The sequence below is a fragment of the Triturus cristatus genome, chromosome 2_2 (genome assembly GCF_964204655.1).
Source record: "Triturus cristatus chromosome 2_2, aTriCri1.1, whole genome shotgun sequence".
NCBI lineage: Eukaryota > Metazoa > Chordata > Amphibia > Caudata > Salamandridae > Triturus > Triturus cristatus.
Window position 1 is genome coordinate 670,707,659 of NC_140582.1, and position 15,424 is coordinate 670,723,082.

The 15,424-nt window shown below is 43.5% G+C and overlaps 1 protein-coding gene across 1 annotated transcript in view; it reads left to right on the forward strand.

Annotated features, from left to right (window-relative positions):
* The window catches only part of SPCS3 (signal peptidase complex subunit 3), a 71,546-nt gene that overhangs the window by 18,760 nt on the left and 37,362 nt on the right, over positions 1-15,424 (forward strand). The window contains exon 2 of the mRNA XM_085641865.1: positions 6,914-6,987. Coding sequence (XP_085497991.1) covers positions 6,914-6,987 — 74 coding nt within the window. The remainder of the gene's footprint in view (positions 1-6,913; positions 6,988-15,424) is intronic.

Here is a 15,424-nt window from a genome sequence, read left to right on the forward strand (position 1 = left end):
TGCGCCGAGGAGATTCATGTTAAATTAGCAAACCCTATGGGCGCACCAATATTACTTGGGATTATTGCTTTGGGATTTCCCTGTGTGCTTCTGGCTGCCAAAGCAGGGCGCCTCGAGGTAGTCAATTTTTGCCAGCGAGTCTTCCTGTCATGGCAGGTCTCCAGGACGGTCCAGCGTCCGTGTCTCAGCATCGGCCCAGTCAGGAAAACAAGATCAAACAAAGGGTCCAACTCTGCCAAACCGGCGGGAGACAGCAACTCAACCTCTGGGCAGCGCTATTGAGAGGCGCACTCATTAAGAGGCGCACTCATTAAGAGATTTGACGGCAGAGCAGACCACGATCCCAGGAAGCTGGGTGGAAAACATGAAAGGGCCACAAACGCGGCCTAAACATAGTTCGACTATAGCTTCACTGGGGAATCGGGAGCGGAGTTAGAGAATCCACTCGCCATGGCCATCGAGGATGAGGGCTGCATGGCGGCAGGGAGCGGCACCGGCCCTAGACCACGAGAGACCGCTCGGGTGGAAAACAAGGATGGCCTCGGATGTGACCAAAAACAGCGCTGTGGCCTCACTAGGAAGCAGGGTCATCGCCATCTTGTGGAGCCAAAAGCCTTCGGAGGACTCGCCGAACAAGCAGAGTAGGCAGCTAGCAAGCCAGCGAGGCAGGGGGCAGCCCGCAAATCTTGTCCAGGTGCACCGGTGGTAAATAAAGCGGATTTCGGGAGGCTCATCAATCGATCAACAGCGGTATCACCAGAGGGCGAGGGCTGAGGGGTGGGGGGAGGGGGTGGGGCACAGATCCGGCCCCCGAGCTCCGGTGGCGGCTCGAGCCGAAAGGTTTCCCACATGGCGAGCCAGCAAGCAGTCCCAGTGGTGGGGGGCCAGGGTGAAAACAACACTTTGGGCTTCCTCAGTGTCGGCGCCAATGAGGAGCAGGCGACAAAGCAGGAACACACCTAATCCAGAGGAAAATTCGTCCAGCAATGGAGCGGCTTGTCCGATGGTAGAACAGCCCTGATTTAATGTAACACCAGCTCAGAGGGCTTGATCCTGGGGAAAAGCGGCGAGGCGGGCAGGATGAAGAGTAACGTAGAGTCCCTGGTGTTCATCTCTGAAGGTAAGCCACGTTGTTATACCAAGTTCGATGCAAAAGGGAGTTAGAAGTAAGTAGATTGGTGGTGGATGGACGGGTAAACAAAGGGATTTTTACCGATTTGGTAGTCCCTTACCCGTGAGCTCCCGGGAGGAGCTACTACTCGGCGGCCATCTTGGCTTCTTACCTGTGTTAGTGAAGCTTGGTAAAACATTTTCACTATACTTAAGCAAATGTGATTTGTGTTGTCAATTCATGTAGGAAAGCTCCGTTTTCGACATGGTCACCCCTACTTTTCGCCTGGTTGGATGTGATTTCTACTGAAAGTGCACTGGGTTCCTGCTAACCAAGCCCCCAGTGCTAGAGCTCTTTTCCAAAACTGTATAGTTATTTCCCCCAACTGGCAATACATTTAGTACCCTCTGAAAGTCCCTAGTAAATTGTACCCCTAGTACCAAAGGCCTGAGGTACTAAAGAGTGTCCCTAAGGGCGGCAGCACAAATTGTGCCGCCTAAGGGCCCCCACACTGAGCCCATGCAAACTGCCACTTCAGGCTGCGTGTCTTGGTGCAGACAAAAGTGAAAACACATGGCACACAGCCTGTGTGCCCTGCCCGCCGACACTGCATGTGGTGTAAGTAAGTCACCCCTACAATAGGCCTTACCGGCCTAAGGCAGGGTGTACTAAACTACATGTGAGATGATAACTGGGAGTAGATCTGTTCCTATGCTTGTCAGTATCGTTGCTGCCAGAACAAGTGATCAGGGAAGCCATTTTGAAAGAATGTACTGGACACTGGAGAAAACAAGTTTTCCAGCTACACAATGGCTTCACTGAAAATAGGGATTTCTGGCATCAAACATCTTGTATTAATAAGCCCGCACCAATGCCAGTGTCGTGTTTAGTAATACATTAACACGAAGGGCATCTTTTGACTTACCGGTTCTACCCAGCTTGCCACCAGAGATGAGTTTCTGACCCCCAAGGGTGAGGGCCTTTGCTCTCTGGGGGGCCATAAACCAAGCCTGTTCAGGCAGGGGGTATGGTACACTTCCTCAAAAATGATGACCTGCAGATTAGCATTCTAAGGCAGAGGAGCTTCAAAGGGCCTACCACCTTTGGTATGCGAATCTGGTTTCACTCCCTTGAGAAAAGCTGACCACTTGGCACCATGACGGGTGGGGAGATTAGATAGTCGAACATCCACCCTCAGGCTTGTGCCACCCCTAAGGTGGGCTACTTGAAGTGGATGTGACTTTTTAAAGGTAGCCATCTTGGTGATAGCAACATCAGGAGTACGGGACGGGGTTATGATCATCTCCCCGAGGAAGTGGTCATATAGGGGTTGTAGTGATCCCAAGGGTATATAGCCCATTGGCTACTATCCTACATTCTCCTAACCCACCCCCCCCTCAAAAATGCAGTATTTACAGGAATCCCCCGGCACCAGATAATCGGATCTTGCCGACCAAAAGAAGATAGGCCGAAGAGCAGCGAAAGCAGGAATTGCAGAAGAAGCAACTAACTTGGCACCAGCTCTTGCCTGTTCGCCTATTCTCGTCAATTGTGCCAAAGTCAGCTTGCCCTGCAAGCTGATGATCCTCCAAAAGCCTGGTAGGACTGCCAGCAGTTCTCCAAAGACTGAGGAACTCTTGTGGAACAGTAGAGCTATTTCCCTGCGTCTTGCAGGTACCAAAGACCAAGCTGTGAGACTGCACAATCCCGGCACCACAAACCACCACTGCACCCGAGCCCCCGAGTCGAAGTGAGCCAACAGTGTCACGGTGGTACACCCCTCGTGAACTCTCCGAAGTCGCCTCAGCGTGCAGGCCCCCCTCAACAGTAAGTGCTTCCGGATGAGAAAAACCAACACCTCAAAGACCCACTGCACCTGGTGGCCCCGGCCCCAGGAGAAGAGCACCATTGATGTCCCCTAGCATACCAAGACCTGAACCGTCGTGGTAGTTCAGCCTTCCAGCCAAATACTGCAGCATATGTTGGCGAAGACTGACCCCTATTGACTTGCATTGGGCACCTGACACTGTCACCACTGCAACCAGCTGCTGGATGTGAAATGCTGGTGCTGCCTTGGACCTTCCCCAAGCACCTCAGGTGCCGGAGATTGGTCTCGTAAGTTGCTGCAAAGAACTCGTATCCCGTATTTGTTTTTCCTTTCATAGGATAACATTGGAGCCTGTGAAAAATGAACGAAGTGCTGACTGTTTAAATGCAAAAGTATTTCTCTTGAAAAACGTACTTACCTGATTGTATTGATTCTGGTGCCTAAACATATTTAAGATGTGTTATTTTTATAAATTGGTGTGGATCTCCTTATTGAGTCGCGTGCATCATTTATTGACTAGTGTGTGTATTTGCAGATGTTTAACACTCCTTTCTGATAAGCCTAAGGCTGCTCGACCACACTACCGCCTAAACGAGCACCTTGAGATAGCTAGAGCAAACCCTATTCACTCGTAAGGTAACCCCCTGGAAGCTTTGCACAGTGATAGAGCGCGGATCACCAGCTCGGGTGAAACGCACACTTACCTACATACTCACCTGAGCCCAAACCATTCACACAAATCAGCTAGCAAACCCCGCGGATATCAATTTTTGAGTTGTTCCTGAAATTTAAATTTCACCTTTACCAATTCTATTTCCTTAATGATTCCATTCTCGATGAATCCGGTTTCTGAGATAGTTTAAGATAGAAAATGACATTTATCTTATATTTGAAATAACCACAACCTCAGAGTTTGGAAAACCTTTATCTAAATTAATAATTTTGTGAGTCAAAATCAATCACAGCATAAACACATTACTACAAGAGACAAAATTAAGTCAAACAAAACATTAGTCATAATAATGATCAATGAAGATGGTACCTGAAAAGGAAGAGAGCGAGAGCAGGTACAATGACAATCTTCGCAGATTTTATATTTACCTAAGGTGATAGATGAACCCAACTCTTTGAAGATAAGCCAGATAGAATCTGCCAGGACAGGATGCAGACAGGGAATTGGACAGATTTGGATCTGAGAAGGTGACCTCTTCTAAGTGCAACGCCAGCGTCGCACCCCTCTCTGATACTACTCTCCTTGGGTGTCCCTCTTCCGAAATCCCCTTCTAGATGATCAGATAAGCGATCAGTATCTCAAATTCTCGAGCAGAGTTTCTGGCAGCAGCAGGGTCTGAGACAGCGTCTCAGACAAAGTAGCAGCGTACACGTTGGGTCGGTGACGAGTCAAATTGGTGGATCTGACAAGTCTGACAAAGTCTATAGCTAACTTACCTCAATTATACTATTCTGTATTCATGTACCTCCCCCCAATATTGCAATTTTTGTGTTTTCCCCTATTACGATCGATCAGGGCGTGGAGGTGAGTTCATCACACCATATTAAAAGTTATGCTTTTACTGTGAACCATTGTTCTATGTTTCCGCCCCTTAATTTACTTTCCCATAGCTTTATTCCCACCCGCATTTCACACTATGATCAATACATTTTTGCAACCATGTTTTCTTTTCTTCCTGTGTTCAGGTCAACAGTTCCTTTTCCCAGGCGTCTCAGTTCAATGTGGCCTTGGCTGGGTTTTAAGTGGTGCTGTCACAGGGTTTTCAGTAGGTTCTTGTGCGCCTGCGTGAACATCAAGTGGGTAGGAATTTTCAGTCACCCTCCGAGACCCAAATGTAAACTAATAATAAAGTTAGAAAAAGACACGTTAGAATGTGACAATAAATGATTTCACTGTATACCACTTATCTCTACTCTATCCCCATTTACATATTTAAATCTTTTGTATTAGGGTTTAGTAGAACTTACGAGTTTTAGTTCAAGCAGTAGCATATGTGTTAATATGTGAGTTTCAAGCGGCTATTTTTAAAGCTATTGTGCAGCTGCAAAGTTTTCCCACCAAGCGACGGAATACGTCATACTAAGTAGATGCAGTAGACGCATGCGCAATGATATTCCTGTGTTTTTGGCGGCCATATTAAGACACTCTGGTTACTTGTTAGTAATACACATAGGAAAGCTTCCCCTTGATACTGTATGTCCTGTTTAATGCAATGTTAGTATTTACAAAACGCGTTGGTTACGTGGTTACATGTTATTTGAGAGGATTGCATACAAGCAAGTTTCTTTAGATACGAAACCTTGCTCCATCAACAGTATATCTTGTTTTGATATACTAAATAAGGAGCCAGCTTCCTACCATGCGTGTTTATTCTGGTTTTCATTTAATCTGACTGCATTTCACAGATTTGTATTGGCCCTTGTGTAGTTGTAGACTTTATATCTGTTTCTGAAATGCCTGTCTACCTTGACTAAATGGCTGCCATAACTGCTCTGAATGTACTAAATTAAAGCCATGATTTTTTCCCCAGACATTGTTTTGGCCAACACTTCCAGTAACGTCATTGAAGGCAGGCACATAACTGCGTAATAAATACTTAACTTTTTATACAACCTTATTTAATACCCTTGAAAATCTTTTAATACAGATTTACGTACCAATTTAACTAAAGGGTCGCAGTTAATTGAAGTGATTCAGTGATCAGAACGTTTACAGTAAACTCTAGATCGCAGTGATTGAAAGGGCTCTATTTTTGCTTATGAGTTATTAATGTATCACTCGAATTTCCAGATATAACAGAACTTTGAATATGTATGTCGTTGAATATGGATAGTGTAGTCCTAATGCGCTACCTGAGGAGGCAATACCTTGTATGGGCCAATAACAGATTTGTGGCATCATTGGTAATAGCGCAGTTGACATTTAAAAAAGTGCTTGTTTTATTGTGGAGCAAATACAGCATGATGAAAAAACATGAGAGAAGGATGACGTTTGAAGCAGTTACAGGCCTAAATTCAACTATCTGTATTTGGAAATTTCAGCAATCCCGCTGCTCACCGGATTGATCGGCATTTTGACTTTGCAAGCATTGGTTGTCTCGAATTGCTAATGTCCTTTGCTGGAGTTGGACAGATCAGTGACTCTCCAGGATTCCCAATCTCGCTGCTAGCTTTCCCAGTCTTTCAGCTTGGCAATAGATTTTGGTGAAGGAATTAGCCAGCTCATTACAGAACTATCATAGTTGCAGTGTGTGTTGCATTCGTTATAAGAAGAGCGAATGCACACTTTTTGCTTTTGAATATCCTTATGGTGAAGCGTTCTGTGGTGAATGTTTACTAGTGGATGAGGTTTGAAGTGTTAGATGGGCTAGAGAAAACCCTCCTAGTGCAGTCCGTTCTGTGTAAACTTTTCAGAGGCCCTTTTGCTGTCAGTTGTTGGGTTTACTCAACTAATATCTCTTGTCCCATATTTCCTTGCAGTGGGGTCTACAAGGTGGTGTTTGAAGATGGTCGTGTCTGGTTCCTGGTGCTAATCTTTAGTCTTAGTTTTGTGAGCCAGTCACTTGAAATTCCTTGCAGTGTTGAAATAGATTAGCAGATAGTTTAATTTACAGTTTGGTCCAATCTATAATGTTGGCTTTCGTTGGTGGACTGAATTATAATTTAAAAAAATATATATCTGTTGGACCTAGTGGAAGATGGTGATGTCTGACATATTTATTTTTAATATCTCGCGCTGTCATTTAATGAAAGACGAAGTATATCGATAATTTAGGAAGTCTTTTAGGTGGGACAGCCTTATAAAGTGTAGTTTTGACTTTGGAAAGTTAATGCGCTGTGCCATTTTCATTGCATGAGGACAGATTGTATCTGATCAGCTCTTATTCCTTATGTGCAACTGTCTTAGTGGCCATTATAGGAAAGCACACTTGTAGATTTTAAATTTCACATATCTTTTTCAGGAAAAATGTTGAAGATTTTACTGGACCACGAGAACAAAGTGACTTGGGATTCATCACGTTTGATATCAATGCAAATATCCTTTAAGTAACAAATCTTCATTTCGAATCATGCAAGATATGCAACAAAAATTCAATATTTGCCAAGGATTGTCTACAGTATTTCTTCTTTTGAAAGTTTTGGATGGTTATTGTGTGGATATTTCTCATTAATGTTTTTCTATTCTGATGACTTTTAGAGCATTTTCCTCTCTCTTCCATTCCTACGTTTTACTTCAAAAACACAGCGTGCATGATTCTTTTACTCCCCCCACATTATACATTTTACTTCCAAGACATTTTATAATTACCACCATCTGATGCTTCTTCCATGACTGATCTCCTTCTTCAACCAAAACCATCAGCAGATTTCATTAGTTTAATTGATATCTGTTCTCTTGCCAAAGGTACAACAATTTTCTGTATGTATGACCATTGTCAACTTAATGTTTAAAGTTTTTTTTATTCTTTGTCCTCGGACCTTTGGAAGGAAATATCTTGTGATGTGTATTATAGGCAGAATACATGCTTATTCTGAGAATTCATTCTGGGTTCCTGCCTCAACCTTAAAGCATTTTTTTGTTTAAGTATGTGTGCTGAAGTCTGTGAAATGGGGGACATAATGTGAATTATTAGAGAGATGGCTAATAATCTTCTGGTCAGCATGAATGAAATCGTTTGTAGTGCGATATTGACTTTATTTGCACAGAGCATATGCTGTTTGTAATTGCATGCTTATATAGTGCTTAACACACCCCTGATGAGGCGTCAAAGCGCTTGTTTTGCGAGTAGTACGCTACTCCGGAACCCGTAAAGTTTTAGTAGTGAATTAGTATAGGGAGATATGAAATTAGTTTGAGCGGTAGGTGAGTTTTTTGGGATTGAAAAAGGATAGTGAACGGGTAGAAGAGAGAAGGTTTCGCATTTATATAACACTTTCAACCCCTGATGGGGTGTCGATCCGCTTTTCGGCCGGTAGCAAGTGCTCCGGAACTGAAACTTGATTAGTGGATAATTAGTATAGGGAAATATGAAAATAATTCGAGCGGTGAACATGTTTGTTAGTTGGGTTGAAAAGGTCTAAAAGTACAGATTGCACAGAAACCAAGATTTCAATTTAAGCAATCATGGATAGAAAAACACAGCAGTTTTAAAGTATCAAGAATACACAGTAAAAGTCTATGTTCTTACCACCTTTGCTGTTGCATGTTCACTGGGATCCTATCACAGCTGCACTTGGATATGACCTCAGTAGCAGGGTATGATGTTACTAAACGTGAGGAATATGCAGCTGAAAAAGGGAGCATAAATCTACCTAATCTACTTAATTATTCATTTTCAACAGGCTGATCATATTCTAATTCCTGTCTCCCATCTAAAAACATTTTTATCAGCAACTTTAGTCCATTTGGTTCAATTGAGGTTAGATGAGAGTCCAGCTCTCGGAATGAATTCCCATGTTAACTGTAAGCCCAGAACTGAATTGTAGTGGCAAACTCATATCGCTCAGCCTATCACATTTGTCCCAGGATATTACATCACAAAATCTATTGCAGTTTCTGCAGGACATTGCAACATTAAACCTATTATCTCCGCAGCAGAACATGAAATCGCAGAAGCGTAGCATATGAGTGGGAGGCACTTGAGGTGTCTGTTGGTGAGCGTTTCTGTGCTGTTTAGAAGGCTTTGATGTCTTGGGTGAGCAATCCTGGTATGGTTTGCTTTAATGCAATTTAAATGTAATTTGCAAAGTTTGCATGCTGTTATTCCTTAGGCCATGTGGTTATAGGCTGTATTTGCCACTTGGATGCAACGCAACAGCTACCCCACAAGTGTTTCATGAAGCTTCCTAATGGACCATTGTATTTCTAGATTACTCTTTATTTGTGGTTTGTTAGCTTAGTTGAAGTGAAGGCTTACCTATGCAAGTAGTAAGTAGAAACAAGCATTTACAATGCAATAGGTCTCGCATTTTCAAAACGTTTACCTATTGGTATTGTAAAATGACTATCTTTTATTATTGCAGGTTTTTTAAACATAAATAAAAGGCATTGTCAATTACAATGGCAATCGCTCAAAATCTGGCAAATGCGAGACCTATTGCATTGCGAATGCTTGTTTAGATGGGAATCACACAGTTTGGGTTGCCTCGAGTGTGCATTTCCAGGGACTTTCTGTGGGATTTAGGGTGTTGGTGTTCGTAGGGGGCTGTCAATGCCCCCCAAAAACAGGCCCTCATCAATCACTCCTCTAGCTTAAGCAACACCAGGGGACATTGGACTGACAACATTGAATGAACCTTGACCAGGAAGTCTTCTTGTAAAATGATCTCTCCAAAGCTGTCTAGTAATTAAATACTCGCATTTCCTTTCCTGGAAGCCAAGAAAATGATGGTATCGCCCACAAGGGCCACTTTCCCTTCCTTCTGGACCATGTCAGGGACAAATGGTGACATCAGCTGTTTCTGAAATGCCCAATTAGCCTCAGCTCCATTGAAGTATCTGCAATCCCCAGCCTTAATGTTGGCAAGGCTCCGGGTTCAACAACAGGCGCGCTGTTAAATGCAGCTTTTATTGGATTGTCCTCCACAGAGCCGGCAATGAAGTGCCTTTATCAAGAAAACATAAAACATCAGCTCTATGGATGACAGAGCGGAGAAAGAGGAGGGAGAGGCAGGCGAACGAGATGCAAAAAGTAGAGGCACAGAAAGAGGGCAGGCCCCTGCCCACAACCTCTCTGCTGTGAAATGTGCGGGGCCTCCATTCAAATCGTAGAAAAAACACTCCTTTTTTGAGTTTTAAATAGGGCTAACTTGACCCGAAGCCATCCGAGCGCTTTACATGAGCACCAGTTGCATTACAGACTGACACATTCATTTTGTTGGGCAGGGGTAGATTGAGTGATTTGCCCAGCATCACAGGATGTTTAGCGTTCCTGCCCAGACTCGATAGGTTCCTCAGCTTCGAAGTCGCCTGCTCTTGCTGCCGTTAGGCCACACCCTCGACTTCTTGTTGTGCTGCATTTTCCAAAACCCTCAGACCCCCACTGCGGCAGAAAAGTGGCCTGCATTTATCCCTTACCCACTTCGTTATTGCCAGCCTGCCCGCCCATTCTTTCCATCTCTGGCCTCTCATCTGCCTGCACTCCACCACTGTGCAACCCTCCCTTTCCGATTTTGCCATTGAGGTAGATTCAAACTTCGATCCCAGGATACCTTCTCTTTCACCATCGATGCACTAACTGGGTTGAACTATTTTGCAGGAGGGCATTCAAGGGTTCAACTTAGATCACTAAGCCGCGCGTGATCTTGTGCATAGTGGTTTTGGTGTAGTATTTATAGAGCACCTTCCCGTATTCTTTGCGAGGCCTATAGCCCTTTTATTTTCCTGCACTAACCACTGATTTTCTCCCCCCATGGTTAGCGAATAGAGGATAGTTTGTTAATGGAACATGGTTTATGCTGTTTGCTCTGCTGGTACAGCAACCGCCATTATTGGTGAGGGAAATACCTTGTTGTAAAGCACTTTCCATCCAGCGCCCAGAACCGTGCTAAATTGTTCCACAAGCAACACCCCAGCACACGAAAATCTGTAAGCTTCCACTGCAATTGTTTAACGTAGTTTTAAACGAAAAGGAGCAATGCGGGACGGTCAGCCCAGTGAATTATCCCCTTTCCCAAGTTCTGTGACCCCTCCCCCCACGTCACAAGCGACCTCTCTGGCTGCCTCCCGCGAGTGGTGCACGCATGCCACAGCGAGCGATCTGTTTTCAATTATCGCGCCCGTGTCTGGGCACGATAATTGAAAACAGATGTCGGCGCGCGGGTAACAGACACCAATAGGCCATGGGCGGAGCAACGCGACCGCCTTTGGCCTATTGCGTGCTGTCTGTCTAAAAAAGACGACCGCAAACGCCAATACCGTGGACCAAAAGGAATCGCACGAGCGTGTGCGATTTCCAGGGTCCGTTTTGGAAGCCTCCACAAAAGGGCTCTCGCCTGCGCTAGCAGTGCTGCGCACTGCATCGCTAGGGGCGAGCCCTAAAAACTGCATGTTAAAAATAAAAAATACCCACAGATGTATAACATAAGATGTAATGAAAATTTCAAAAACTAAAAATGCATTATGCAGAAACTGCGGTAGTTCCAAAAGTAAGCACGACTACCATACGCAAATAGATAGAAATATACAGCATATCTCTGTATATAAACATTTATTTGTACTATAGATATGTACCTATATATGTGTATTGCTTTGTATAAACTCATAGAATACTTTTGTTTAAAAAAACAAATTATTATATATATTCATTAGTTATGCTTACCAAATGTACATATTACTGATAGTTACATTATTCTATGTTTTTAACATGTATATGACTGCATAAGTAAGTAAATCTTTTTATCATAACTATCTACAATTGCTTCACTATTGATCTGCAAAAAAAAATATATATATAGGCGTTGATGAGCGCGAGGGGAGAGAGGAGGCGGCGAGAGCTGCCTGATAAGGACTACGACATCAGCAAGAGCAGTATCAACTTTATCAGGAAGGCTGCGGTAACATGTATCACAGCGCCATGAATTTTGGGCATCACTTGATTGTTTGGGAGCCTATACCACTGTTTTAGGCACCACGCTGCACTACGAGTTCCAGCATGCAGCTCACCTGAACCCAGCAGCACTAATGATTTCCACCTGGACATGAGGGAGGAGTTGAGAGACTGTTTTTAAGGAGTGGACTCTCACTCAATGGTAAAGCTGTCAGCCGTTGAGACCGGCACTGAAGACGGCCATTTCGTCCAGAAACGCGTCTGCCATAGCGTTTCACGGACTGCATGCAAGCGCTGCTAAGCTCTATTAAATGCTGATGTTTCATTCCGGAGCTGTGTCCGACTTGCTTCTATTTCTTAGTGAGCCTTGGTAGTGGAGTATAGCCGGCTTGCTGAGTCCGGCACAAGGACACGCCCTCTCGGTCAGGAGCACCGCGTCTTCAGCAAAAATTTGGTGCAACACGAGGAGTGTAAACGCGGCGCCCCCCCAAGCAGAAACTACTGCCACCAAGGCGTTGATGAGCGCGAGGGGAGAGAGGAGGCGGCGAGAGCTGCCTGATAAGGACTACGACATCAGCAAGAGCAGTATCAACTTTATCAGGAAGGCTGCGGTAACATGTATCACAGCGCCATGAATTTTGGGCATCACTTGATTGTTTGGGAGCCTATACCACTGTTTTAGGCACCACGCTGCACTACGAGTTCCAGCATGCAGCTCACCTGAACCCAGCAGCACTAATGATTTCCACCTGGACATGAGGGAGGAGTTGAGAGACTGTTTTTAAGGAGTGGACTCTCACTCAATGGTAAAGCTGTCAGCCGTTGAGACCGGCACTGAAGACGGCCATTTCGGCTAGAAACGCGTCTGCCATAGCGTTTCACGGACTGCATGCAAGCGCTGCTAAGCTCTATTAAATGCTGATGTTTCATTCCGGAGCTGTGTTCGACTTGCTTCTATTTCTTAGTGAGCCTTGGTAGTGTGATATATATATATAAAACTAATTTAAAGTACAACACTTGAAAGCCAGAGTTTATTTAATGCATCTTTGATCTACATATACTACCATCCTTTATGGATCTATATGCCTTCCCTGTACTTGTGGATCTATATCTTTATTAATTTTGGGGCTGTTTATTTATTAATTTTCTTCTAATTCAGCATATCCAATGCAATACCCTATTTTTCACCCTATACCGCTTTCAATATATTCTCTAGGTCAACTCTGACTCATCTCAAGCTTCTTTCTATTACTTTTACCAATGCACTAGACCGTTTTTCGCCCTTTAACTCTATCAATATATTCATTACCCCCACTCTCTCATTCATCCCGATCCCCAAAATAACCTTTTCAAGACACTTCCCTAATCCACCCCTCTTTGCATCATCTCATACGTCTTTTTACTATTCCGATCTCCCAAAACTAGCCTCTCTAAACCTTCCCTCTGACTCTTCCCCCTCCAGCTCCCATTTACTCATTCCCCTCCACCACCCATTTACTCATCCCAAGTCGCCACCTACTGCGCTATGAGCTCCAAAACAAGCAAACCAAATTCTAAATCCTTCCCTTCTATCCCTCCACTATCCTTTTCAATCCAAATAAGACTAACCTGTCCACCACTCAATGGATTTCATATTTCATTATACTAATGCACCTTTAATCCTTTATGGGTTGCGGAGTAGCGCGCTACTCACCGAAAAAGCACTTCAACACCTCATCACGGGTTGCAAGCGCTATATATATGCAAACCTTTTTTCCCTTCTCTATCCCACCACCATCCTTTGCAATCCAAATAACGGACTAATATATCCACCACTCAAATTACTTTCATATTTTGTCTATACGAATTCACCACTAATCCTTTGTGGGTTTTGGAGTAGCATGCTACTTCCCAAAAAAGTGCTTCGACGCCTTGTTGGGGGTAGTATGTGCTATATAAATGCAATTGCAATACAATGTGAACAAAAGGTGTAGTAACTGTTGTGTGGGGCTTTATGGCCTTAAATGAATCTTCATCTGATACGCTTATTGAAACATTTGTCATTCGGTAAATATTCAAGAAAATGCCCAATGGAAGTATTAAGTGGGGAGAGTTTCATGGTTGGTGCCCAGCATAAAGGGGATTGTGTCTGCCAGACAAAACTCTTTTCACACTTTTATTTTTGGATAAACTAACATTTCTCTCATGTAAGTGGTTTTCTGGCTTTACTTGATGACATCTTGACATTTTTGGATGAACTTAACATGGCTCGGGGTTAAGAAAGTACACTGTGTAGGAATATTTGTTGCCAGAGACCAATTCCTGTATGTAGGTCCTCTGATAAATACTGTGAGTGCTGTTAGTCCTTGTAGTGCAGCAAGACTAGAGAGAGGTTCTGAGGCTCTCTGAAGAAGACCACATGCCCTAAGCTCACATTTGTGTAGAGCGGTTTTGTCCTGGATATTTAAGTAAGAATTACTTTTGAACTTGAACAGTTCGTGAAAAATTGTGAAAGCTTAGTCTTTCCTCATCCTATTTTCTTTACATTGCTACTTTCACCAACCCAGATACACAGTGCTGAGGCTCCTTCTCTTGTCCTTTATCAACCGTGTGATTGGGTCACGAAAGACATGCCATATCTTCTAAAAACCTGGTTCTTTGTACATTCGTGAGACAGAAGCACGTTTGATCTAATGAAGCTTCAATGTGGTCAAAATGTTTGAATCAAACTTCTCTAGCAACCAGTCAGCTTGGCTAGGGGACAAACAAGTACACTAATTGGCATTCAGAGGGTGTTTTCTACTGCTGATAAATTTAGCCAGCTGATTGGTGCAAACTGCAAGCCCTTTGAATCAACACCAAGTTTTCTATGCTTTAATTTAATTCTAGACATCAGTAGACTGTATTATTATTTTCTTTATTGGCCATCCCTTCTAACTGATGGTTCCACCCTATCAATTTCATGGCAGGAGCTTCATATATCTGACGAGGCAAAATGAGAATTCCAGAGTCACTGTGGAACTTTCCCCAGTGGAGGCAAGTAACCACCATTAAAATCACCTTTCCTTCCTCCCACAATTTTGTCAAGGAACCTGGCTATAATGTGTACAGTAAATTAAAGGTCTAGCTAGATATGGGACTTCTTTAGCAAACACCTGCAGGTCTGATTTTTCTGTCCCCACCAAAGTGGGGCTAGGCGGTTCCTGAACTCATTGAATGTGCTACCTGTTGGGAATATGCAAAATATGTTAGGTTTGTGGGATCATCAGGGCAAAAATATTTTAGTTTGTTGCCTAAACACCGTTCTGCACAAATTCAAGGAGGATTAGACCGGCCATCATAAAACCCTGTTGGTCTTTACCGGAGAGAAAAAATTCTATTGTTTGATAACTGGAGGGTGTAGTGCTCCTGGTGGCAATTTTACCCCATTCCAGCTGAAGTAAAACGTTTTTGGTATCGGAAACCAGAATACATTGCTGGCAAAGCAAATATTGTCCGTAGCTTCACATTATAAGGAGGCTATTATATTGGTGTCCTTAATTTTGCACATACATCCTTAAATTACATTTTCACTGATTGTATGTTTTCAGTGTGCTAATGTAAGTGTCTGTTTTCATATCTTTATTGAATAATACATAAAACAGTCTGAAATTTGCATTCTGCTGATTTCATATTTTGTTTGCATTATGCTACAAAGCATCATATGCAGTGTCTCATACATCATATACACAAAACGTTTGTGTATACAAATATTTATACAGTGTATGTCTGTCTGTGTCTGTATCATGTAGCTATCTGAGGGCTAGTTACCTCCCTGAGCTATGCAACAGTTGTTTTGGATCTACTTTCAGGATGAATATTTCCAACAGCTGCTCTGGGTCTGCTCCAGTTCGTAAATTATACTAAGCTCTTGTTGTGCTGTATTCCTGACAGCCAGTAGTCATT